This window comes from Peromyscus eremicus, chromosome X (genome assembly GCF_949786415.1).
Source record: "Peromyscus eremicus chromosome X, PerEre_H2_v1, whole genome shotgun sequence".
Classification (NCBI taxonomy): Eukaryota; Metazoa; Chordata; class Mammalia; order Rodentia; family Cricetidae; genus Peromyscus; species Peromyscus eremicus.
The window spans coordinates 29,201,621-29,227,308 of record NC_081439.1 but is presented as its reverse complement, the minus strand read 5'-3'; the positions used below and the strand labels follow the sequence as shown (position 1 = coordinate 29,227,308).

Below are 25,688 nucleotides of genomic sequence, written 5' to 3'. Positions count from 1 at the left end.
GTTGGTCCCTCTCCACCATTGTCCTCTTCTGTCCCGGTCCTTCCATACCTTCTAACTTGTGATAAAGAACCCAGAGTTTAACTTTTGATGCAGGAAGTAGCCAGAGCCCAGTAGGTTTTAAGATATGAGTGGGGAAGACTGAGCAGCTGCTGGTCCTCAGGGAGCTTATCTGGCCCTCAGGCAAGGCCCTGGAGATGGGAAAAGTAGAGTGCCCTGCTGGCCCCTGCTGGTTCCTGCTCTGCTGGTTCCCTCATGTTTCCAGGGCTATAAGGCTATAAGCTACTTACTGTAGGAGAGTGCTTCCTGAATCCATTTGCCTGTTGGTCAAAAATTAAATAGCTTTGTTGCTTCACTCATGTCAAAAGTTCTTTGTAGTAATAATAATAGTGAAAGCAGTGCCTCATAGTTGAAGTATATGAAGAAATGGAGACTACTCTTAGTCTCATATTTGGAGAAATTATAATTAACATTTTAATGTGTATTCTCCCAGACTTTTTCTGAGCCAGAATATGTATGCACGTGGGGCACACCTCTCACTAATCTTCCAACAACAGGGCCATAGTACATGCTTCCTGTTTTGAAAACTTAACGAGTATGGCTCACCTTTTTCTGTTAGGTAACTACATGGTATTTTTTAAGATCTCTAGCCATCAGAGAGCTACAATACTGTTCATTGAACCAAACTCCACTTCATATCTGCTTAGATTGCTTCTATCATTAATAGTTTTTTCATACCCTTATATTAAAAACTAAGAATGTTTTCTTAGGCCAGACATGATGGCTTACATCTACAGTACCAGCACTCAGGAGGCTTAGACAGGGGAATTTCCATGAATATGAAAACACTCTGGGCTACATAGTTCCAGGCTAGCCTGTGCTAGAGAGTCCCTGTCTCAAACAAACATCCAATATTGTTGTGTGTGTATATATATGTATGTACATGTATATATGTATATATATCATTACATCTCACCCAGTTATTTCCTTGATAAATTTCCTCCCTCCGTCCCTCCCTCCCTTCATCCCTCCCACCCTCCCATACTTCCTCCCTTCCTTCTTCCTTTCTTATTTTGAGGCAGAATTCCATATAGCTGAAGCTGGCCTGAAATTCACTATGTAGCTGAGGGTGATCTTGAACTCCTGATCCCTGCTGTTTCCACCTCCTGCATTCTGGGATTATAAATTTGCCCTGCCTGGTTCCTCAAGCTGAATTTTTAAAAGAGAAATTTCCAAGTCTAATGGCTTACGTGACTTTGATTTTATTTCAAGTGAAAACAACCTGAATATATGGTTTCTTTACTACCAGTGGGATAAAATGTTCACTTTTTGTAATGCTTCACACCTAGATTAACTTCCTTGTAGAAATAATCCCCAAAAGCTTTCAACAACTGGGTGTGGAATAGACACCTGGAATCCTAGCATGGCACAGACTAAGGCAGGAAGGATCTCCATAAATTCAAGGCAAGTCTGGTCTATGGAGTGAGAAACAGAACAAAACGAAACCCCCAACCCCAACCCCCGAGTGTTCTCAAAGCTGCTTGTGGCATTAGCTCCATTCATACCATTGTGCAGCTGTCATTACTGTTAATTTTCAAGACTTCTGCATTTTGCAAAACTCTACCCATTAAACGTTACGCCCTATAGTTCCTTCCCCTAAACTGCTGGCAAACTCCATTTTGCTTTCTGTATCTATTCACTGGATCATATGATAATTTTAATTTTAAGGTAGTGGGGGACCTTCATAGTGTTTTCAACAGTGGTGGTACCACATTTCATTCTTACTAGCAGTCCACGGGTTTTCTAATTTTTCTGCATCATCTCTTGTCCACACTATTTCCTGCTTTTATTTTGTTTTTGATAGCAGCTATCCTAGCAAATGTCAGGTGTTTAATATGTGTCCATGATGGCTGTCATGGAAGGAGACGATTGCTATTTTTTTTCATCCGATAACAGAGGAGTTAAAGAGTTGGGGAAAAGGTCTTCTGCCTCAGAGTCACCATTAAGCGGCCGAATATTTGCACAAGTGCAAAAAAAGATTGCATATCACTTGGAGGAAGAACCAGATCCCTCTTTTCCATACTCCTCAAAGAAACAAACAGGGAGTAGTATCCTGGTACTTTTCATGTAGCTTACCCCCCTTACTTGGAAGGTTAAAATTTCTCCGGTGGGCTTTTGTTCATTCTAACTGACTTCCTCTTAGTGGGAAGAGTTAGCTATATGGTTGATTTTCTCTTGTCTTCTATTATAGAATTGCTCAGGAGTAAGAAATGGCAGTCCTTCCTTTTATGATGTATTTGCTGAATTATTTATAAATGCTGATTGATATTCTTCAATGGGGCATACAGTTATTGGCAAATATTCTGTCCTCTTTTGTTCTTTACTGACACTAATGATTATTTCATAATATTTATTCCTGAGATTGCTTGTTGCTTTTGGATCTTGATATCCAAGGACATGTGTATATCTGGCTGGCCATTGGAATGATCATGTTTTTGTACTTAGCCTGATTTTCTGATATTCTCAACTAGTTGTAAAATAAGATTCTGACCAACTGAAGTTCAGTAGGTAGAATAAATTCAATGCTATAAAAATTGGTGTCTTGAAAACAAACTATTCTGCTGATGTTAGTTGAATTGTATTGTGTTTTCTCACTTTTAACAAATTTAAATTGTAGAGCTTAGGAGGTCAGCAACTTGTATTTCTTCATGGCATTGGAGCCCATTTAATTGGTACAAAATTAATCCTTTGCTCAGGCCAGGTCCCCAAATAAATGTGTGCCCCTGCATGCTCTAGGCCACAAATGGCAGCCGTAAGCATACTTCCAATAGGTGCTTTGCACTCAACTTTAAAAGTAACAATTCATGAACAAGGCATGTGCTAGAATTTCTGTAAATGGCTCCCTTTCATCAAAAGGTCACCCTTAAAACCACTTCATGCGACCTACCATTCTGAGTGTTAATTGAAGTGTTACCTCGATTCAACTCACCCTTGCACTTGTAGGAATCCAGCAGGCAGGGTTTGGGAAATTGATGGCAGAAAACTGAGGTCTGGATCACTTAGAAGTTGTTTTTCTGTTTTGTTCATTTAAGATTAGGAACTTGGAGGTGGGAAGGGTGAATTTACTGTTTCGCTTTCTTATTCTTTCACCAGCTAAGCATTTTCACTCGCCAGCGATTTTAATATGTTTTGCTCCATTTGTTTTGGTAGCATCTGTTCAGTCTGTTCTTTGTAGTTTGTCTTCTTAGTCAGGGCTACTTTCACTTTCCACCAGGAAACAGCTTCTCCTGGGTACCTTTTCTAGGCTGTGAGGAGAAACTGGTAATAACTGAAGTGATGATGCTAAGAGTGTCATGGTTTTAGGGCCTGAAGTAGTTTCTCTATTTCTCGAGGCACAGTGCTTAACCCTGTTCAGTTACTGCACTGGGAGAGCTACATGCCTCATAGATGTTGCATGTCTAATTTTATAATTAATTTATTTTTGCTTCAACCCCCAATAACACCTCTACAGTTAAGCATCATTAGAAACAGAGAAAGAAGAATTCAAACAACTGCAGGGTTTGGTGACCTTTGGTCATATGTTGTTATGCTGAATAGAGACAAAATGAAGTTTTAAGAAAGTTAATGAGAGGCTGAGAGGCATCTAGGTCATAGAGGGATCACCAAGTTTCAAAGTATTATAGTAAAAAAATGACTATATGGGGCTGTAAAGCAGTGTGTTTGTGTGAAAGCAAACCTTGAATTTTGTCTGCTCCAACTCTCAGAAGTCTTTGATGGTTGATCTTGCCATGGAATTGACTACAGAGAGGCCAGAGATATCCTAAGGAGCTATGAGACAAGGCAGTAAATGAAAATTAGTTTTTAAAAGATTATTTTAGATTCATATATTTTATTTTATGTCTGTCAGTATTTTCCCTGCATATATATATATATATATATATATATATATATATATATACACACACACACACACACACACACACACACCATATTTGTGCCTCTTACCCATAGAGGTCAGAAGATGGCATCACGTCCCCTGGAACTGGAGTTATGGATGGTTGTGAGCCACCATGTATGTGCTGAGAATTGAACTTGGGTCCAGTGTAAGAGCATCAAGTACTCTTAACTACTGAGCCATCTCTCCAGCTCTCATGAAAACTAATTTCATCCTGAAACTAGATATCTGGAGTTGTGGACTTAGGCATTACAACCAACAGAGTTAGCTAAGCAATGTCTGTGAGGAAATTAGACTTCACAGCATTTGAGACTGTTCCCTGATTCCACTAATGGCAGAAAGGAGAAACCCCATGACTTGAATCATGATGATCAGGTTTTGGGAATAAGGGAGAAGCAGCCTGTGGTGAAGACTGATAAACTCACTTTGTTGGGCTATGGGGGTAAGAATGTAGAAATCTTTTTGCTGTAAATCTTTATAAATTTTAGGAGCATGACCCATCTAAAACATGTTTGCTAGAATCATATTAAATATACTATAATAAACCAGAAGTAACGAATGTATTGTTCATTCGAAAAGTACCATTCCTGGTCTTTGTCCTCTTTTGTCCTCCATGCATCTGTATTGTGTTTTCCCTGTGCGGAGCCTATAGCAGGGCTTTGTGTAAGGCACAAAGAGGGATTGCTGCTCTGGGAGCTTGCTTGCAGGCGAGCATTGAAGCAAGCATTCTCCATTGTGACAGAAGAAGAGGACACGGAATCACTGAAGACCAAAAATACATTCCTGGAGTTATTTTACTGGATAGCTTGTCTTGTCTAGTCATCCTTTAAAAATGCCCCTTAAAAAGCAACAGAACCAATCATGCTTGTGATCCTAGACTTTAGCAGGTAGAGCTCAGGGTCATCCTCCACCACATAGCTAGTTTAAGACCAGCCTGGGCTACATGAGATTCCACCTCAAAAGAAAAAAGTAAAAAGTTGGGCATGATAAGTGTGCATATTTTTAATTCCAATACTTGTGTGGCAGAGACAGGTAGATCTCTGTGAATTTGAGGCCAGCCTAGTCTACATAGTGAGTTCCAGGTTAACTGGCTACATAATGAGACCCTGTCTAAAAATTATAGTAAAAACCAAACTAAAAAGTAACATAGTCAAATGAGAAAAGCACATGAGTAAAATTAGTGACTCCCTGTTTTCTTCATTTATGTGTTGTGTAGTTTGGTGTTTTTGTGTATGTTATAGATGAAAAAGAGAGACAGAAATATTTTAGCACGGAAGAGTTAAAACTTGAAAAATGAATGGTGAAACATTTACCATTTGCTCATATGGTAGGGATCTAATTTGTCTAAAACTCAGGCATCTTAAAGAGAATTACAGCCTAGAGAGAACTGTGTTCTTCCTCCTCATATTTGCTCTTAAACTGACATTAAATGAATGAAATGTGAATGAATGTGAAAGACAGCCAAGTATAGACCATATTAAACTTCTGCTCTACAAGACTAGAAATTATTTTTTAAATTCCTTATTAAAGTGCGCTTATGGGACTGGGAAGATGGCTCAGTGGGTAAGAACACTTGCTGTGAAGTCAAGGGGAGCTGAGTTCAAATTCCTAGCACCCATGTAAAATCTGGACATGGCTGGACATGCCTGTAACTGCAGCCTTAGTGGGCGAGGATAGGCAGATCCTGGGAGCTTTCTAGCCTGCTAGCCTAGCCAAAACGGCAAGCTTCAAGTACAGTGAAAGACCTATTTAAAGAAAATAATGTAGAGAGCATTAGCATGCATACATACACCACATGCTCATGCGCGCGCGCGCACGCGCACACACACACACACACACTTTTTAAAAGAAAATGTATCTATCCAATCTGTCCTCACCCCTAGCTAGAATCCCATTTTAGTATAAGTCAGTCTTGATTTTTTTTAAAGAAAGCAAATCAAGATCATGTTAATTGGAAATGTTCCTTAAAGAAATGAAATGTCTATGAAACCTATGAAATTTCAGAATTAGGATATTCCTCAGTAAATAATTTCTTCTAACAGTAGTAGGTAGTCCTGTATGTGATCACACTTGTCATTACTTGAAGCCATACTTCTTTAAAGACTAGAAATGAAGAATCTGTAAGCATTATTGTTTGAAAAAGATTTTAAGTTTTATTTATGTTATGTGTATTAGTGTTTTGCCGGTATATATGAATGTGCACCACATGTGTGCCCGGTGCCAATGGAGATCAGAGAGAGGGCTCTAAATCCCTTGGAAGTGGAGTGACAGATGATTGTCAGCTACCATGAGGTTGCTGGGAATTGAACCCAGGTCCCCTGCAACTGTTTCTAACCACTGAGCCACCTTTTCAGCCCCTGTAAGTGTGGTCTTTGATTATAGTTGAAGTCCTTTTCAGAAATACAAATAAAGGATTCATGGGTTTAATTAGTAGAATAGGAAATACATTCTTGGCTTTGAAAATGTGATAAAGTGTCCCAATACTTTATTTGGAATAGCATTAATTAGAAAAGATCTACATTATGTACTTAGTCACTGAGGATATGAGCCAATGAAGAGCTCTAAGTGAAGGGGACGACAAATGACAGAGTGTATTCTATATGGGCGGTGTCTTACAAATTACCGTCATGATTCACTTTACATCTGATGTTCTTAGCATCCTCACTAATGACTTGGAAATAAAATGACACAAATGAAAGCTTCCTGTGACTACTAGCTAGGAGCTGTTGCAAATCAAGTCAGACCTTCAGGAGAGACATCAGTAATGTGGGAAGGTAGATTGTAATGTTTAGCTATGTTAACACACTTTGTTACATCTCTTAGAACTTCATTTTTGCTGATTATAAAATAATTTTTGAAATACTAGAAAATAAAAAGGAAGCAAAAAGCACTGATAATTTCCCTTCCCTGGGGTAACGGCTGAAGCTGTTTTTAAATATTAGCTTTCAGTTGTTTGGCCATACATTTTTAACTGGTTGAGATCATACCACACATAGAATTGTTTCCACACACAGAATTTTTTCTTTCTTTCTTTTTTTTTTGTTTAGCATTATATAAAATTTCCCATATCATTACTGACTTCTGTAAACATCCCTTGAACTGCTGGAGGGCTCAATCTTTTTTCCTTTTTCACGGTGGCAGTACTAGGGATTCAACTTGAGATTGAACCCAGGACCTTGCACATACTAAACAGGGGCTGTACCAATAAGCTCTGCCTTCAGCCCCTAAGGCCCTATTTGAAAACTTTTAGAAAACTACATTCTTTTATTTGTTTTCATTCACACTCGTATCCTCTCTCTCCCCCCGTCCCCGTGTGTTTGTGTGTGCGCGCCCACACGTGCGTGCTGACTCGCTGGAGTCAGTTCTTTTCTTCCACTCTGTGAGTCTTGGAAGTGGAACTCAAGTCTCAGGCTTGGCAGCGGGCAGCTTTCCCACCGAGCTGTCTCTCCAGCCCCCTTGCTAATCTTGAAAGAAGCCTTTCAGTGCTGCTTTTGGTGAGAGGCTTGGCCACTTCCAGGTAGAGGATTATGAATTCAACCTTTCATGCTAAGTATCTGTTAGTAATTTCCAAGTCACTTTAAAACTCTGTACCATGTGAGTGTGTGGTCTCATCTGACCCGTTACCTTGGGAGGCGTATGTGTTTGGCCCAGTAATTTAGAATTTCTTCATCCATCACTGAATGGATGCCAAGCTTTGTAAAAGATGGCTTGGGATAGTGTTCTATGGTGGTGTGTTTGCTCCTGAGTATCAAAATTCTCAATAAAAGGCTTTCTGTTCTCAGACAACAGGCCGTTTTCCCCAGACACACGCCTTGTTGTTTTTCCATCATCAACAGTAGAGAACAGTTTGGGTGCAGCCAGAAGCAGCTGGCCTGGACGCACGCTTGAGGGTCCTCTGGGATGTTGTTCTGACCACTCACTGTAGGTGCCACCTTTGTTGACTGGAAATGTCTGGGGGCTGTGGCCTTTGGCCTGCCTCAGTTCTCCTCTCCCACACTAATCTTCGCCTCCCAGGCAGCAGGAGCTCTGTGGCAGTGACTGCTATTTTTCATCCCTTCCCCACTTTCTAGATTTATCGGTTTCCTCCAGGCGTGTCCCTGCTCTGTGACTGTCTTGTAAAAGCTGTTCTCCTGTCCCCAAGCAAAGGAATGGGCAGCTAGCCTACCACTGGAGGGAAAAAAACTGTTGTAATAGAGCATTTTTTAAAACTAAAATTCACATAAAGGTAATACGATGATTGATTTTCCCCCTTTTGTGTGTGTGTGGGTGTGCATGTGTATGTATGTGTGCATGCCTTTTTTGTATATGAAGGTATTTGGGCACATGTAGGAGCCTGAAGTTGATATTGGTAACAATCCTCTATTGATCCCTCTTCACCTTCTTCGTTGAGGCAGGGTCTCTCAGTCAAAGCCGGAGGAGCTCTCTGTTATGGCTAGTCTTGATAGGAGGCTTACTCTTGGGACCCCTGTCTGTACTTTTTGAGACTACTATTACAGACAGGCTGCCAGCTCACCAGGCATTTGATGTGGGCTCCTGGGATCTGAACTTAAGTCCTTGAACTTGTACAGCAAGCGGTTTAAACATTGAGCAGTTACTAGAGCCAGATTGAGTTTTTAATTCAGTAAAATCCAACAACAAACACTTTACATACTTGTCATTGTATCCTTCTAGAAAATCCATGGCTTTTTTTTTTTTTATCATTGTCTTCATTTCAGAAGAGGAAACTGACATACGGAGAAGTGAAGTAATTTGCCTGAGATCACATAGCCAGTAAAGCTGCTTTTAGAGACCATTTCTACTCAGTACAAACTTATTACTAGATGCCAAAAGAAAGGATTGATTTGTTTCACTGTGATGTCCCTAGCCCCCCCCCCATGAGGCTATTTTCTGATAGGTGGTGAATTACTGTTTGCCAAGAAGTATTTAGCTTATTCAATTCATAAGGTATTTGGGAGGATTTAAAGGTGCCCAGGACAGCCCTCCTCCATCATATCTTCTCATCCTAGTTAATGAAACAGACATAGAAAAAGTCAGAAACCAGGCCGGGCGGTGGTGGCGCACGCCTTTAATCCCAGCACTCGGGAGGCAGAGCCAGGTGGATCTCTGTGAGTTCGAGGCCAGCCTGGACTACCAAGTGAGTTCCAGGAAAGGCGCAAAGCTACACAGAGAAACCCTGTCTCGAAAAACCAAAAAAAAAAAAAAAGTCAGAAACCAAAGGTCAAGGACAATAAGATCTCCTCTTACATGGGAGGGCACTTCTGTCTTGTCATCTGAGACATTTTCATGGGAAGCACAGAGTATGGGTTTGATTTGCCCCCATTGTTGAGTATGTCCTGCTGACATGTGACAGGAATGCCCTGATTTTCCATTCATTTGACCTCTCTTCAGAGAATCTCCATTCCTTTCTTGACTATTTTTGATGTTTCTTTTATTTTCATTTGTATTTAATTATGTGTATGGGCATTTTCCTGCATGTATACACATGCACTATGTGTGTGCCTGGTGCCTGCAGAGACCAGAAGACATTAAAGCCTCTGGAACAGGAGTTACAGATGTTGTAAACCACCATGTGGGTGCTGGGAATCAAACCTGGGTCCTTTGGAAGAACAACCAGTGTTCTTTACTACTGAACCATCTCCAGTCCTTTAAAAAAAACTTATTTTATTATGTTTAATTTTGTGTGTGTGTGTGTGTGTGTGTGCGCGCGCGCGCGTGCACGCACGTGCGCATGCATGTACATGTGAGTACTGGTGCTCATGAAAGCCAGAGGCATTGAATACCTTTGGAGCTGTAGTGGTTGTGAGTCACCAGACAAGAGTGGTAGGAATCAAACTCGAGTCCTCTACAAGAGCAGTGCACAGTCGTAACTGATGATCCTTCTCTCCAGCCTACCTTTTCTTTTAACTCCCGGTATAGCTCAGGCTAGCCTCAAACTCATGGTCCTCCTCCATCAACCTCCCAAATGCTAGGATTGCTGGCATGTTGCCAGCACGCCTCACTGAGATTTCTATTCTTGAAATATATTGGAGTTGCCTTTCTAAGTCTATTGCTATGTGCACAGAAGACATATTAGGTGTATACCTGACCTTTAAGAAACTCGTATTTTTAGTCCATGAACCTGAACTCATATAATAAAAAATACCTAAATAATAATAAATACATAAATAAAATAATAATAAAAATAATACCTAAAAATAACACCATAAAGCCTTCTTAAATATCTTATATGTGTCCATGTTTGTGCACATGTGTCTAGAGGCCAGGGGTCTAGTTCCTGCATTGTTTTTTAGGATCGATGTTCACCTTGCTTTTTGAGACAGGATTTCAGTGGGACCTGGAGCTTAACAACAGCCTAGACTGGCTGGTCAGTGAGCCTTAGGAGATCCTTTAGTTTCTGCCTCCTCAATGCTGGGATTACAAGTGTGCACAACCCTATCTGGCTTTCTATGTGGTCTCGGAGGGTCACACTCTGGGCTTCCTGCTTACACAACAAATGCTTTATGGACTGAGCTATCTCCTCAGTCCTTAAATAACTTGGGATGTATTTTCTCTGCCCTGTAAGTTAGGGGAGCCCATATGATTATTCAAAAGGAGTGTTATTCATTAGAAATCTGTGGAGCTGTTGATGAAAATAAAGAATGACTTACAATATTAAGGCTAGAACGACTTTGGCACTAGTCAGATTTGGTGAATGGAGTCAGCAGGTTATCTTTTAGAGGAGTATTTCACTAACGACTGAGGCTATACATAGTAGCATAGATACCTCATATAAATGGATGTGTAGCTGGGCTTGTAGTTCAATGTTAAAGCACTTGCCTAGAAAGCACGAAGCTCTGGGTTCAATTCCTAGCACTACAGAGTAAATGGAATTCTACAATACAGTCATCCTTTGATATTTATGGGGGTTGTTTATAGGTGCTCCCACCAATGGATATAAAAGCCTATGATGTTCATCTCGTATAGAAAATATAAATAGTTGTTATACTGTATTGTTTGGGAAATGATAACAAGAAAAATATCTGATGATGTAACATGGAGGTAATATCTTTCCAAGGATTTTAACTCTGGAGTAATTGTGTCTATGGACACAGAATCCACAGATGCAGAGAAGTTTCTTTGTCCATGCCCCACTCCTTGGGTTTCTTTTTTATGACTGGCTTCATTCACCTAGTATAATGCTCACCAGATCATTGATGTTATGGTGTCAGTCTTGTCTTTTTAAGGCTGAATAGTACTCCATTATGTGCTCTAAGATTTTTTTAAGATTGTGGTTCACTTGAAAACAATGTGATAAATCACAGCTCCAGGTGGGACCTGCTTCGGACTTAAGCTGCTTTATTTTCCTTCCATGCTCTGAAGAGCTTTCTCTGGAAATTCATTCTAGGCAAAGAATTTTTAGGAGACTAACTCGATTAAACAATTTACTTTAAATTTGTCAGGTGAAAATGGTTGTGTTTTTATATGTTTCAGGAGCCTCTCTCATATATATATATATATATATATATATATATATATATATATATATATATATATATATATAATGTTTTAGTTTTCAAATGGGAGATTGACTGGTGTTTTCACAGGAAGCTAAATGTTCAAAGCTATTACAAAACCTATTATTTTGCCACTACGTTTCCGCACTAGCAGCAGAGCACAGAGAAACATGTCTTCTTTGACCCTTTCCATTAGGTCCTGAGCCCAGGGACCTGTCTCTGTGACTAACTCCTTAGAGAGTGAACTTACTGTCGTCTTTTTGCACGTGGTTGGCACTCACTAAGTATGTGGTATGCATACATGTAGACTCAAGAGCAAAACAAAATCCGACGTGTTTCTGTCATATTCAAACCAGGTTACCGTCACTGCTTTGTGCCCGTAGCGGTTGTGAGCCGTGACTAGGCAGGCCCAGTTTCACTGCTTTAACTGCAGGACACAGGCAGCTTCCTCACTGTCGCTTTAGTTTAGCCTTTTGTTTCTTCTTCATCTCTCGTCAGTCAGTCGTATCCCAAATTGGATCATCACACCTCTCTTTACGTTTCCTGGTGACCAGATGTCTTGGGGATAAGTCACAAAGTACTGTAATAGTGGCTGTAACTTACCTTGCTGGCTTGGGGGCCTAAGCTACTCTCTGCCTCCACCCACATCACACTGTGACCATCTGCTCATGACTCAAGTGATTTTCTTGCCTCAGTCTCTTGAGTGTACCCACTGCACCCAGCTCCTGCATTCATTCTTGCCTTACTTCCTTGCCTTTCGTCAACTAGAACACCCTTTCTACTACATTCTTAGGCCAACTCCTGCCCATCTTTCTGAATTTAGCACAAACCTCATTGCTGCTGTCTTTGACGCTTATTTGCTCATGTAGATTGGCTAACAACTATTTTTCCTCTTCGGTATGAGCATTTATTGTACTGTTTATCCCTGTGGACTATGATGCTTATCTAATGAGTCTGACCCTGCTGCTAATCCAGAACTCACTGATGATCCAGGACTCTGACTGAGCCTTGCATGTTTGCACATGCAGTAGCCAGCATAGAATGCACCACTGAGGCAAGTATTCATTTTAGTGTTTAAAAGAAGATTATATAAAGGTAAGAGTTAGTGCAAAGAAACAGAATTTAATAGCAAGCAATCAGTTAAGCATCATTTGATGGATCCTAAGTGTAACATGACTAAAGGAAATCATCACAAATTTCTTGAATTAAAAGAAGAGGCTCTATGAATATACTCCCAACAGCTGCCTTCCTCGGAGCATCCTTCACATCTCTGTTCCTCAGACTGTAGATAAGTGGGTTCAGCATAGGGATGACCACTGTGTAGAATAGAGACAGCACCTTGTTCTGTTCAGTAGAGTAATTGGACTTGGGCATCCCATAAATGAAGGTGATGGTCCCATAGTAGAGAGTGACTGCAGTGAGGTGGGATGTGCAGGTGGAGAAGGCCTTGTGGCGGCCCTCAGTGGAGCGCATCTTCAGGATGGTGATGAGGATGTAGGTGTAGGAGACAGCTATGATGAACACTGTGACCACAATGATGGAGCCAGAAGAGATAGAGGGGGTGATTCCATTAATGGAGACATCTGAGCAGGACAGTTTCAGCAAAGGGGAGAAGTCACAGAAAAAGTGATCTATCTGATTTTGTTCACAGAAGGACAGAATTAACAAATAATCAGTAAATGTCCAACAATTCATTCAGCCACCAACATAGGAAGCTCCCAACAAGAGAAAGCTCCCAACAACAGACTCTGGGGAACCTGAGTGTGGAGTAGAGGAGAGGTGAACAGGAAGCACTCAGCTGACCCAAATGACACTGTAATACAGAGCTGTGTTTCACAGGCAGCCACAGGTAGGGCCAGCCCATGTCCAAGGAGTTCCATAAGCATTGTATCTGAGGCTGAGGTTGATTATACAATGTCTACAAAAGCCAGATGGCTGAGGAATAGATGCATGGGTGTGTGCAGCTGGGAAGAAATTCTTATCAACATGATGATGCTGATATTGCCTACTAAGGTAACAATGTATACTCCTAGAAATATCACAAAAAAAGACTATACACAGTGTAAGATCCTCTGTTAGTTCCCAAATTATTAGCTCTGTCACTGTGGTGTGGTTTCCAGCCTGTCTTTTATGTGAATTGTTCCTGTTGAGGGAAATGAAAATATTTGCTTTCATAATGTTCTCATTTTGCACATTGCTGGGTTTCTTTGATTTTCCTCACACTTATTAATGGTTATCTCCTCGGCCCAACATATAAATACTGCATTCTTTGGAATTGTTGTTTTGTCTTTTCAACTTTGAATAAAATGAAAAGGTTGAAAAAAAGAAAACTGAATAAAAAGGTAGCTTTGCCTCAAGTTATGTCTTACATGTCAAAATATCATGAGTAAGTGTGGGATTTATGTCCGTAGAAAACTTTGGTTAAAGCTAATACATTATTTGCTGGACTTTAGTTGAATCTTAACCAGTGAGATATGCCCAGGTATACTGAGGTTGGTGAGGGCAATAGCCTGGACTGTGCTGTGATTATATAAAGAAATGCACAGAACTGGAATGGATCTTTATGTGCAAATTAATTTCATATAACTGCTTCATGGGAACATTGGGGCTTGGTTCAAGTTTAATGTTAAAGCATAACAAACCAAACACATACCATTCACAGGTGCCTTACCATCCTTTTCTCTCCCTTACCTACCCAGTCTCTTCCTAAATTCTCTAGATACATGTAAAATGAAGGTATTGTTAATCAAAAGATAAGAAGCCATTCTTCTGGTAGAAGGAGTGTTTATAAATTTTCTTTATCTGTTATAACAGCAAAAATAGTCTCCTGAAATATAATGGCAGGTTGAATTTTGTAAAAGTGGTACGTGGAATGGACATTCACTTTGACTTGCTCATCTTCTGTGAATGAGATGATTCTTTAACAAGCTGGCATGCAGGTTCCTCTCTAGGGAATAGTGAGAGTAAAATACAAACAGTATTTTCATATATTGTCAAGGGTTTGGAGAGCCGATGTCTCTGATTTTAATATTGTCTGAATTACATTCTGCATCTCATTGAGCACTTAAGCATGGGTGGAAGCATCACTGAACTCTCTAAAAATTATTTTTATTTTACGAAGAGGCAGTCATCACCCTTCCTGTTACTGTTGTATGGCCCTTTTTGCCTTTTTAAGGCATGCTTTTAGAGGTGTTCAATAAACAAACAGATGAGCCAGATTAGATCCTGGCAGGAAATAGAGTCAATGATAAACAGCAGAATGTGGCTCAAACTCTTCACACAAACAACTAATTCTCTCTCTATTTATGTGCAATACTCTATATATCAATACTCGATATAGGAATATGAGTATTCATATACATGTATATATGTACTTATATACATATAAGCAGACATAAACATAAAATATGTAGTAGAATGATAGATACTAAAGTTTTTTATGAGCATATTAAAAGGGGAAATCTGGAAACCCTGCTGGAAGAATCTAAGTTGAGTCAAGAGGTCATGCTGTATTTAAAGAGTGTTTGCTATTAGTTTTGAGAGGCTAAGAGAATATATGAACTGTGAGGAGGTATAGCAAGATGTAAGAATTAGAAGTAAATCTTTAAATTTCTTCTTTGGGGATGTCTTAGTTAGGGTTTCTATTGCTGTGGAAACACCATGACCAAAAAGCAAGTTGGGAGAGGAAAGGGTTTATTTGGCTTACACTTCTAGATCATAGTCCATAATTGGAGGAAGTCAGGACAGAAACTCAAACAGGGCAGGGACCTGGAGGCAGAAGTGATGCAGAAGCCATGGAGGGGTTGTGCTTACTGGCTTGTTCCTCATGGCTTGCTCAGCCTGCATTGTTATAGAACCCAGGACCACCAGCCTAGGTATGGCACCACCCACCACGGGCTGGGTCCTCCCCCATTGATCACTAGTTAAGAAAATGCCTTATAGCTGGATCTTATGGAGCCATCTTCTGAATTGAGGTTCCCTCCTCTCAGATGACTCTAGTTTATGTGTCAAGTTGACATAACACTGGACAGCATAGGAGATTTGCATGAGCAGTAAGTAATGAAGTAGCAGTACGTGTTCTGGTTGCTTCGATGCAGGTGTGTTAAGAGAGTGTAGAGGGTGCTTGAAAATTGTCTTATGACAGATCTATAAAGACGATTGAGTCGGGGCAGGATCCTTGTCTGAAAAATGATTAAAGTAATCCCTGAGAATGTAAAAAGCTCTAGAGCAGAGTCAAAGAGGAAGGGAGGAATATGCAATAAGAACTTTGTTGCTGGATCCACTGGAAGGTGTGAAAGGGTCATTGGAGGTGAGTTCCAAGTCATGATCCTAGGACATAGAGATGATAATTAAGACAACTTAGGAAAGGGATGGTGTTCACCTACTTATTCTATAGACTGTTCATTCTTGTGGTGTCTCACTGGCTGTCAAAAGATGTTCTATGCTCAGGGAAGATTACAATACCCTGAAACAAACTTAAAGATAGAGTTCAATAGTAACTATAGAACTTAAGCAGTATTCAGTGTTTTCCAAATGTACCAAGTTAGGGATTAAGTGTTTTGGTGGTTACTTGATTGGTTAGTAGAGCATTGTAGGGGAACACACTTCTGAAGATTATTTCAGAATGAAGTAAGAGAGTGTGAGTGAGTGAGTGAGTGAGTGAGTGTGTGTGTGTGTGTGTGTGTGTGTGTGAGAGAGAGAGAGAGAGAGAGAGAGAGAGAGAGAGAGAGAGAGAGAGAGAGAGAGAGGCTGTGTGCTGTCACCAGTGACCAGGCTGGGAAATATTGATGTATGGCAATGACTGAGGTAGTGGGGTCCTCTGATTTGTCAAAGAGGACATCTTCTCTCTTTGTCCTTGATGTCAAGAGGCTTGTGCTAGATTTAATGGGGAGTGGATGATAGCCCAAGCTCCCTGCTTTACCCGGCAACCACTACTAACCTCAAATTTTGTGAGGATAAGAAAATACTGAACATCTAGGTCCTGCTCAACTTCTGAAACAAAGATACTTAAACTGCCAAATGTTTTAGAATTGACAAGTGCCTCTAACGCAACCATGAATCAGACAAGGATTCAGCCGTGGTTAGGCAAAGAGCTTCAGTGACTTTGGATTCTAAATTTCCAAGACAACTCAGGTAAATGAAAGTCATCTAAATAACTCTTAAGTCTTCAGCTCAATTTCATAATCTGAAAAAATGTAATTATCCAGTTCCATGGGGGCTCCTCAGCTATTGGTTCATAGTTCATGTGTTTCTGCTAGTTTGGCTATTTGTGCCTGTGCTTTTTCCAATCATGGTCTCAATATCTCTTGCTCATGTAATCCCTCCTCTTTCTCTTGCTGATTGGACTCCTAGAGCTCCACCTGGGGCTTGGCCATGAATCTCTGCATCTGCTTCCATCAGTCACTGGATGAGAGTTCTATCACGACAGTTAGGGTGTTCAGCCATTCAATCATTCAATCACCAGAGTAGGTCAGTTTGGGCTTTCTCTCGACCATTGCCAGTAGTCTATTGTGGAGGTATCTCTGTGGATTTCTGGGGACCTCTCTAGCACTTTGCTTCTTTCTATTCCCATGGGGTTTTCATTTATCATGGTATCTCTTTCCTTGTTCTCCCTCTCTGTTCTCTGGATAAGTGAGACAGTTGATTAGCTTGAACTATTTAGGAGGCCCCCAGGCAGTGGGACCAGGACCTGTCCTTAGTGCATGAGCTGGCTTTTTGGAACCTAGGGCCTATGCTGGGACACTTTGCTCAGCCTAGGTGAAGGGAGGAGGGGACTGGACCTGCCTCAACTGAATCCACCAGGCTAAGCTGAATCCCCAGGGGAGTCCTTGCCTTGGAGGAGGTGGGAATTGGGGGGTGGATTGGGGGGAGGGCAGGGGGGGCCGGGAGGAGGGAGGACAGGGGAATCCGTGGCTGATATGTAAAATTAAATTTAAAAATTAATTATCTTTGAACTTTTACTTTTATGTGTTTATTTTACTTATTTGAGGCTGGGTTTTGCTGTGCTTCTGAAGCTGGCCTTGAATAATCCTCCTGCCTCAGCCTTCTTAAGTGCTGAAATTTATAGGCACAAGCCACCATGCCCAGCAGAAGATTATTCTTAGCATTTTGTTTTGCTCATTGTTAACTTTAAAAGATAGACTTCAGAGAGTGTACCCCAAAAAGTTGGAATTGACATAACACAGGAGGTATTTCAAAGGCTAACCCTGACCCTGGACTAGAACTACATGTATTAGGCCGGGCCTTTTATTTTTAGAACTTCGAGATATGTTTTACTGTGGCATATCTTCTGTTGGTATCATACAGTTGAAGTGGGGTCCACCAAATGCAAGCAAATTGGCAGTTACACACACAACTGAGAGTCTTCCAGTGGGAGCCCACAAGACACTATTGTAAAGATAGTTCTTTGTATTGGTTCTTTTCTGACTCTGACATGCTTGGTTCCTACCACTCTCTACTGAACGCCAAGAAGACTTTTCATAATGCCATGAGTCATTAGGTGTTCGTGAAAGGACTGTGTGAAAATAAAGATAAGAGTTTTGGTGGAAGACAAAAACTGAAAAGCTGCAGATACAGTTACATGTAGATTCAGTTTTGTACTGCCTTCCATCACTGTGTTCTGTACCCTGTATCTCTCCATCTCCTGGAGATGAGGAGGATAAGGGTAAACATATTGCACTCTTGGATACCCCCCAACACAATACTGAGAACCAGCTCCACAAACTTGGTGTCTCAGTGCTCAACAGCTTCCTGCCTTCTTGTCTGTTTTCTTGCCTCATATTGAAGAAGCTCTAATGAATCCATAATGGACAGGAAAAGAAAAGGTACTATCAGATGCTATTGTTATATAATGTATAACACTGAAGAGCTATCTTTGATCTCAGGTTTTACCCTTGTGTTTGCCTTTGTGTGAGTGTATGAGTAATGACTTCATGTCGTTTCTCAGACCATCACCTACTTCTAGAACAGCTGCCAACTGTTAGGATGCAGGGAGTCTGTACCCCTACCCCAGTGATCCTGGCTGCCTTTGGATTGCAAGACTTGTGTGTGGTGGTCTTTGGAAAGGGGACTTTCAGAGATGGAATTTAAGCATTGTTCTGTAATTAGAAACTTTTTACACTCCAGGGAGTTGGCAACTGAATTATACCAGCAGAGGAGTGATGTTATACCAGCGATTTGAGCAGGATGCTGTACTCACATTCCACAGTCACAAAGAGAAACACATACATTCATCATTTGGGAACTGGATTTCCCTGGACTCAAATCCAGTGATTGTCTTTAACTTGGCATGTAAAAGGGAAAATGTTACTTACTCTCCTAATTGAAATCATATGGAGCTTATCTGTTCTGATGCTGTATTGCTGGATCTTGTGGAGTTAGAAACACATGTGTATGAAACTCCCACTGTAGACAAGATGCCCCACCTCCCGCCCCTGTATGCACACCAAAATTTGTTTGGTGCTCTTGGGAAGAACTAGAGGGAGATGGATTAATATTATTAAATATTCAAAGGAATAGATTTTCTGATTTTTAAAATTAGGTTTTATTTTAAAATACTTTTTTATATTTTTTACATTATAGGGGTTTTGTCTGCATGGATGTGCACCATGTGCAGGCAATGCCCATGGAGGCCAGAAAAGTACATCAGACCCCCTGGAACTGGAGTGACAGACAGTTGTGAACTGCTAAGAGGGTGCTGGGAAACAAATCTGGGTCCTCTTCAAGAGTAGTATATGCTCTTAACCGCTGAGCCGTCTCTTTAGCCCTGGTTTTATTTTTAAAAATGTATTTATTATTATTTATGCATATATGTCTACATGAATTTATATGCATCAGGTTTGTGCAGATGTCCTCCCTGGAACTGAAGTTACAGGTGTTTGTCAGCCACCTGATGTAGGTGCTCGAAACTAAACCTGGGTCTTCTGCAAGAGCAGTTAGGTGCTCTTAATCACTGACCTCTCTCTCTAGCCCTTAAATTAGGTTTCAAATGGAGTTTGGGCAGTATGTAAGAGAGACAAAAAGTGATACCAGTGTGATAATTACTGAGTCTTAAAGCATAGCCAAAGTGTTGGTCTGTTTGTGGAGTATTCAGCTCTGTATGTTCATTCCTCTATGTACCTATCTACTGCCATTCCAAGTAGTGGCTTCTGGGTCAGGGCACAAGCACACCAGATCAGCATGGATACTTTTGCTGGGAAATGTTTAGGCACTTGCACAGAAGGCAAAAGGAAATGTAGGGCCAAGCTAGAGAGCAGAGCTTGAGAGTCCTCCTTCTGAAGTCACCCAGTGAGATAAGGCTGCTAGCTGATCTCTCAGGAACTAGGCCTTCCTTGTGCCATGGCAGCACAACCCCAGGTGTGTCACTGTGCTTGTCCTGGACACACCATCTTCCTTATGACACTCAGGAGGGTGAGAAATTGCTGCTGTGAAAGAGGCCTTAAGAGGAGGTCCTGAGTCCTCGGCCACAACCCAGAATAAACCTAAGCTTTGCTGCCCTCCAGCAGCACGAGAGCCCATTTCCTTTGTGCATGTGTACGTGGGCCTGCTTTGTAGCTGAGCTTCAGTTACATATGACGTAGATGCACATGTATAGTTTAAGTAGCAACGTTAAGTTTTTAAACCAGGAGAAAAGAGAAAGAGAGCAGAGCATGTTGTAGAAAGGGAGAGGAAGAGGCATCCGAAGATGTTTTATACTGTATCTAGATATAGAAACAGGAACCAGAGTTTTTAATCCAATAAAGGACATTTAATTCCCACTAATAGAATTCCTGCTACAGTGGGGTCAGTGGTTCTCAAGCTTGAGCATGCATCAGAGTCCCATGAAGGGTGTGTTCCCTCAGAGACTGCTGGGTACCGTCCCCAGGGTTTCTGATTGAGAAGGTCTGGGGGCAAGGCCTGGGAATGTGTCCAGCTGACAAGTGGCTTTGGCATTTAACTAGCCAGTTTAGCTTCTTCTAGCAGAGAGAGAAGGGCCACAGTGCTTTCCATCTCTGGAATCCCATGGGACCCAACTGAATGGGGAGGAGCATGGCTTACCCTCTAGACTTCTGATTGTGGTCCACAAAGGCAAAGGATGTAAGGTTCACCATCCCCCAGAAGATGACCATAATACGAACTTCACTGTGACCCCTATTGCTGGGACTCATGGAAGCCAGTGCACTGGATATTTCTGAAACATTGAAGAGAAGCTAAGTGTGCATCCGTTTTTTTCTGTAAGTGCATTTAACCAGTACTCTTTCTTGGTGTCTAGTAACTTGGACATTCTGGTAAATCAGGATGTCAGGCATGAAAGCAGCAGTTTCTTTGGTTACTAAAGGAGAAAGTATAAGGTTCTGAAATCTGTAAGACTTTCTCCAGAAGAAGCCATTTCTGCTTTAAAGCCCAAGATTTTCATTTCATGTCTCCATTTTGCAATTGTTTATTTGTTTGTTTGTTTGCTTATTTATTCTGGGAGAGTGATCAAAGCTAAGATGGGCAGCAGCCCCTTGCTGTTGTTGCGTTTCCAGAGTGCCTCTTTTCACTGTCAGGGTAACAGAAGTTTGCCTTGTTTCTGTCTGCCTCTCCCTAATGTCTTAAGGGGAGTAAAGCTTTATTTCAGCCCCTGCCTCCCAAAGGGAGAGGCAAAGAGATTGGCAGGCTTGCTTCTGGCAGGCTGGACAGGAGCGGTAGTGAGTGATGCTTCCAGAGCTTCCGGGTTCCCTCCTGACTTTTCAGTATAACCCACAGACTGTTTCTTCATCAAATTTGACCTTCTAGCAGAAGAACATCAAACTTTTTTTTTTTTATCTTCCTTGATGTTTCCTTGGAACCATAAAATACTATTAGTTTGAGTACTTAGTGGTAGAAGAGTGGAATATTATTTGGGGTTTTCATTTTTTTTATCCAATATAGAAAGCCTATGGCACTAAATAAAAATGTCACCGTGTAAAATGCAAAGGCTTTCTGTCACAAACATTTTTAAAAATTCATGAAGGTCTGAAGATTTGATTTATCTTTTCCTATTTCTATGATTTATTCATATTTAATGTTAGTTTCAACATTTGCAACATGAGGAACCTTTTCAAATTAAAAAAAATGGGAAATGAGTTTCATTTGAAGAAAAATTCAACCATGCCAGTTTTTAATGACACAGCTTATTGCTATTCCTATGATCAAGGGACAGAGTTTGTTTTTCCCAGTGATTTCACTGTTGGGGATGTCAATTCACCTGGCTATTTGGTTGTGACAACCGTTTCCCTCATGTCAGCGGACACTTTTCATTGGGCATTAATCATGTTTCTATGGGGCCAACGACAGAGGGAAGGCTGGGAACAGCTCTCAGCTCTGGAACCTTTGGGTTGCTTTGTTCCTGTGTTTGCTTTGGGTTCTGAACTGCTGGGGAGCCTGTGGCTTCAGGAGCATCTTTAGGCAGAAACAGTATTCAGTTTTTCTTAAGGATGATTCATAAATAACAATAATAGAATTAGCTTCAAATGAAGGGGAAGGGAAGTCAGAGCAGACTCAAAGTGTTTTGTTTTGTTTGGTTGTTTTAAACAAAACTAATCAGTGTGCATAGGGTCTGAGGTGTGGACCTTTTAGATCTTGGAGAACTAATCACCTAGTAGGAATGGAGCTGAAGACCCTCCTTGCTTTTGTTTTAGGAGATAGGTATATTCTTTCTAAAGGACAAGAAATTTTTGCTCACACCTACAAGGTAAGTGGAATCTTAGATGGTAAGAAGGAGTTAATGTAAGGCCCAGTGGTTCTGGACAGTCTAGGTTCTGCCTGCCTGTCCACCATCCTATTCCTCCACCCATTCTTCCAGCTCTCATCTCTGTATTCCTTCTCTTTATTTCTTCCCACTTGTTTTCATTCTTCCACTGTGGGGGTGTTTTAGAACATCTGCGCTGGGCCAGACACTGGGCCTCCATATATTTGATCAGTTTGTCATAAAATGAGGGAAACTGTACCTTTTTCTATTCAAAATAATAACAGACCTGTGAAAGTATCAAGAGAAAGAGAATAGAAGGCGCCGAGGGCCTTCAAGGAAAAAGCCCTTTTGTTCTATCTTGTCCCTTTATTTGTCACTGAGCATAAGATCCATCAATATGTGGCAGCCAATCCACAGAGCAATCTCAACGCGTGGCTGTGGGTTTTAGAACCAGGTCTGGGGATTTTCTCATTGTGATTTTGATTTTGTTCCTTTGATTAATGAAGAGAGTCATCCTGATGTGTAAATCATCTTATTCCTTCCTCAGACAATTGGGAAGAAGTTACCTCCAGCTACGTCAGCTCCAGATCCATCAAAAACAGAAATGGACAGCAGAACAAAGAGTGAGTTTCCTTAATTACCAGAAATCCTTATATACTTCTGAAGCTTTCCTGTATTTATTAAAACATGCATGCGTGCATGTGCCCCCCCCCCCCCCCACACACACACGAATGTGTTTCCTTAGCTCTCCATGAGTAGACTGGAAGGACAAGTTAATCAGAATTCCTCTATTTTTCATGTGGGCAGTTTGATCCTGGCACATACATTGCAGCAACATGCAAAGCTAGAGTTTGTCCATATTTGTACAGGTTAGGTGGCCCGAGGACCCAGGAGTGTGCTAACTAAAGCACATTAGGGATTCCTGGATCTTCCAGTAGAGACACCTAGTCACTCAGCCGTCATTACTCTCCTTTCACTATGCTGGCCTCCTCAACACATCTTTTAAGAGCATTTGTATTTCTGATTATGTGTATGCATGTGTGTCTGTATGGGGATAGATGCACATGAGTGCAGGTGCCTGCAGAGATCAGAGGCGTTTGAGTTCAGGGAACTGGAGTAACAGTCCTTTTGAGCCACCTGATGTGGGTATGCTAGGACCCGAACTCTAGTCCTCTGGAAGAGCAGCATATACTCTTAACCACTGAGCCATCTCTCCAGCCCCACATCTATGATGTAATGTCTTCAGATGTTTCTATGGCATCTTCAGGCAAGAGACTCAAGTATTGTAGAAGGATTAAGTGAGTAGATGGGAAGAGATTAGTTTCATTTCAGAATGATGCTATCCAATAGAACTATCACATGAAACATGTATATAATTTAAAATTTTCTGATGACCACATTAAAAACTGGAAGCTAATTTTAATGTATTTAAGTCAGTATATGTACATATAACATTTTCAATATGTAATCTCTATAAAATCATGAATAATGTGCTATACTTTTTCTCAGTGTGATGTCTTCACAGTGGCATGTGTGGTTTGCGGGTATTGTGTATCTCAGTTTAGAGTAGCAGTCACATTTCGTAGTGCTCACTATTGGTGACCATGTTGGACAGTGTATTTTAAGAGTAGTGTTGAAGCCCTTGACAGAAAAACCACAGCTCTCACAGAGATAGTCTCTGCTGAGCCAAATATGAGTGACCATGGCCTGGGAACATGCATTGAGGTTGCTCTGCATGACCTGTTCCAATACAGAAACAGTTACATGAGCCCTTTTATACCCACAGAGCAAATGAAAATCATGAGTGAAGGCTTTTACACAATACTTCAGTGGGAACAGCAGGTAGGCAGGTTAGGTTTTAGATGTTCTCTGATGACATTCTTAGCTTTTGGGTTTGTGGATGCTAGTGATCTGCTAAGTATACTTTTCAAAGGTTTTACCTTTGAAATTTACCTGATACAGAGGCAGGTGGTACATAGTTATTAAGAGGAATGAAGATAGCTGAAGATAATTTTGACTCTCAAAGATCTACACTGTTCCATCTCTTTACAAACAGAATTTGAAACAACCGGTCAGCTTTGCAGAGCCTTTAGCATATATGTGGCTTGTTTTCTGGAAACTTGAGTTCACAGGGCCTAAGATGGGCTCCTTGGCCTAGGTGATGTACACAGTTGCAGATGCTCAGCTACCTTAGGCATGTGGTAGAATGCTGGCCCTAATCCATGCTTTCTTCAGTCCTGTATTAGTGAGCCATGTCCATGTACCTGACTCTCTGGAAGCATCATGGTCAGGGAATTGATTACTCACAAAGAAGGGATTTAACAGAGACTAAATGGAGTATTTGGTCTTAGAGTCCTAGGAGGACCAGATGTTATTAGCTACCAACATGACCTCAGACAGATTACTTGCTTTGATTTCTCTGGTCTTTATTCCCATGGTCTGCTTTATGTATGCAGTCAGAGTGTTACACGAGACAAAGGAAAGGCCTTAGGCTTCTCCCAGCATCTTCATCCTCTCAATCAGTCCTGAAAGCCTTAGGACTCATTGTGGAAAGTTTTTCCACTCCAAAGCATTGAGCAGTCTGATGAGAGAGACCAAAGGAAGATGTGAACAGTTCTGTGAGAGTGTGTGGTACTGTTGGGAATCGATGTTAATATGTCAGTGGGCATCGGGTCAGCAAGGCCTTGAGGGATTTACTGTTTACTGTTGGGCATTTTCCATGGATCTGAGGACCAGAATTCTCACAGCTGAGTTGTACTCTACACAGTCTCCCTCTGGCCTTCCTTGCCAAGAGAAAGGTTAGGGTAATTGCTCGTCCGTGATTGCCGTTTAGCAGAAGCCTAGGCCGCTAGAATTCCTCCAACTTTTGGACCAGTTCCTGGTTTCTGGATGCTGAGGCCACGTCTGTGTTCAGGTAGAAGGTTACAGAGTGTTGAGCAGCCTTTGGAAATGTCCCGGAGCTTGCTATCCAGGCAGCTTTGGTGCTTCTTTCTTCTGGCCTGAAATAGAAACCCATGGCAAAGGATGCCCAGCAGCACAGAGGAGGGCTGCTTCTTCCTGCCAGCTGTCTCCTCAGCACACTAAACCACAGCTCACATCAGGATCCAGAGTTAAGATGACTCAAAAATACTCATGCGAGTTGGGATTTTTTGAGTGATCCTGATTTATTTAAGCAGGGAACAGTCTCCCCACCCCACCCCCAAACAAAAGGCTTTTATGATACTGGAATTCATCAGCAACTCATGCTGGGGAACAGATTGCCATAATTTTCATAACAAGAGGAAAACTATCTAAATATTCATAACAAAATGCCCCGAGGTGCCTTCAGCTTATCACATCTGGTGTCTCCCTTTTTCTTATTACAGTTGATGCAGATTTGTAGTCTCTATAGGGTAGAAACATGGCCCAAAAGATAGGGCTCTTCAGCATCCTTCTGAACTGTTACTTCAACCTTATAGATTCAGAAGGCTTCAGTGTTTCTCAACCTGTGTCGAATGACCCTTTCACAGGGGTCATATATCAGATATCATGTATATCATATATTTACATCACG

The 25,688-nt window shown here is 41.2% G+C and overlaps 1 protein-coding gene across 3 annotated transcripts in view; it reads left to right on the top strand.

The window, feature by feature from the left end:
• Positions 1–25,688, top strand: part of Sh3kbp1 (SH3 domain containing kinase binding protein 1) — a 338,436-nt gene that overhangs the window by 211,823 nt on the left and 100,925 nt on the right. For all 3 annotated transcript variants that reach the window (XM_059250548.1, XM_059250547.1, XM_059250549.1), the window contains one exon: positions 22,683–22,758. In XM_059250548.1, the coding sequence (XP_059106531.1) occupies positions 22,683–22,758 (76 nt within the window). The remainder of the gene's footprint in view (positions 1–22,682; positions 22,759–25,688) is intronic.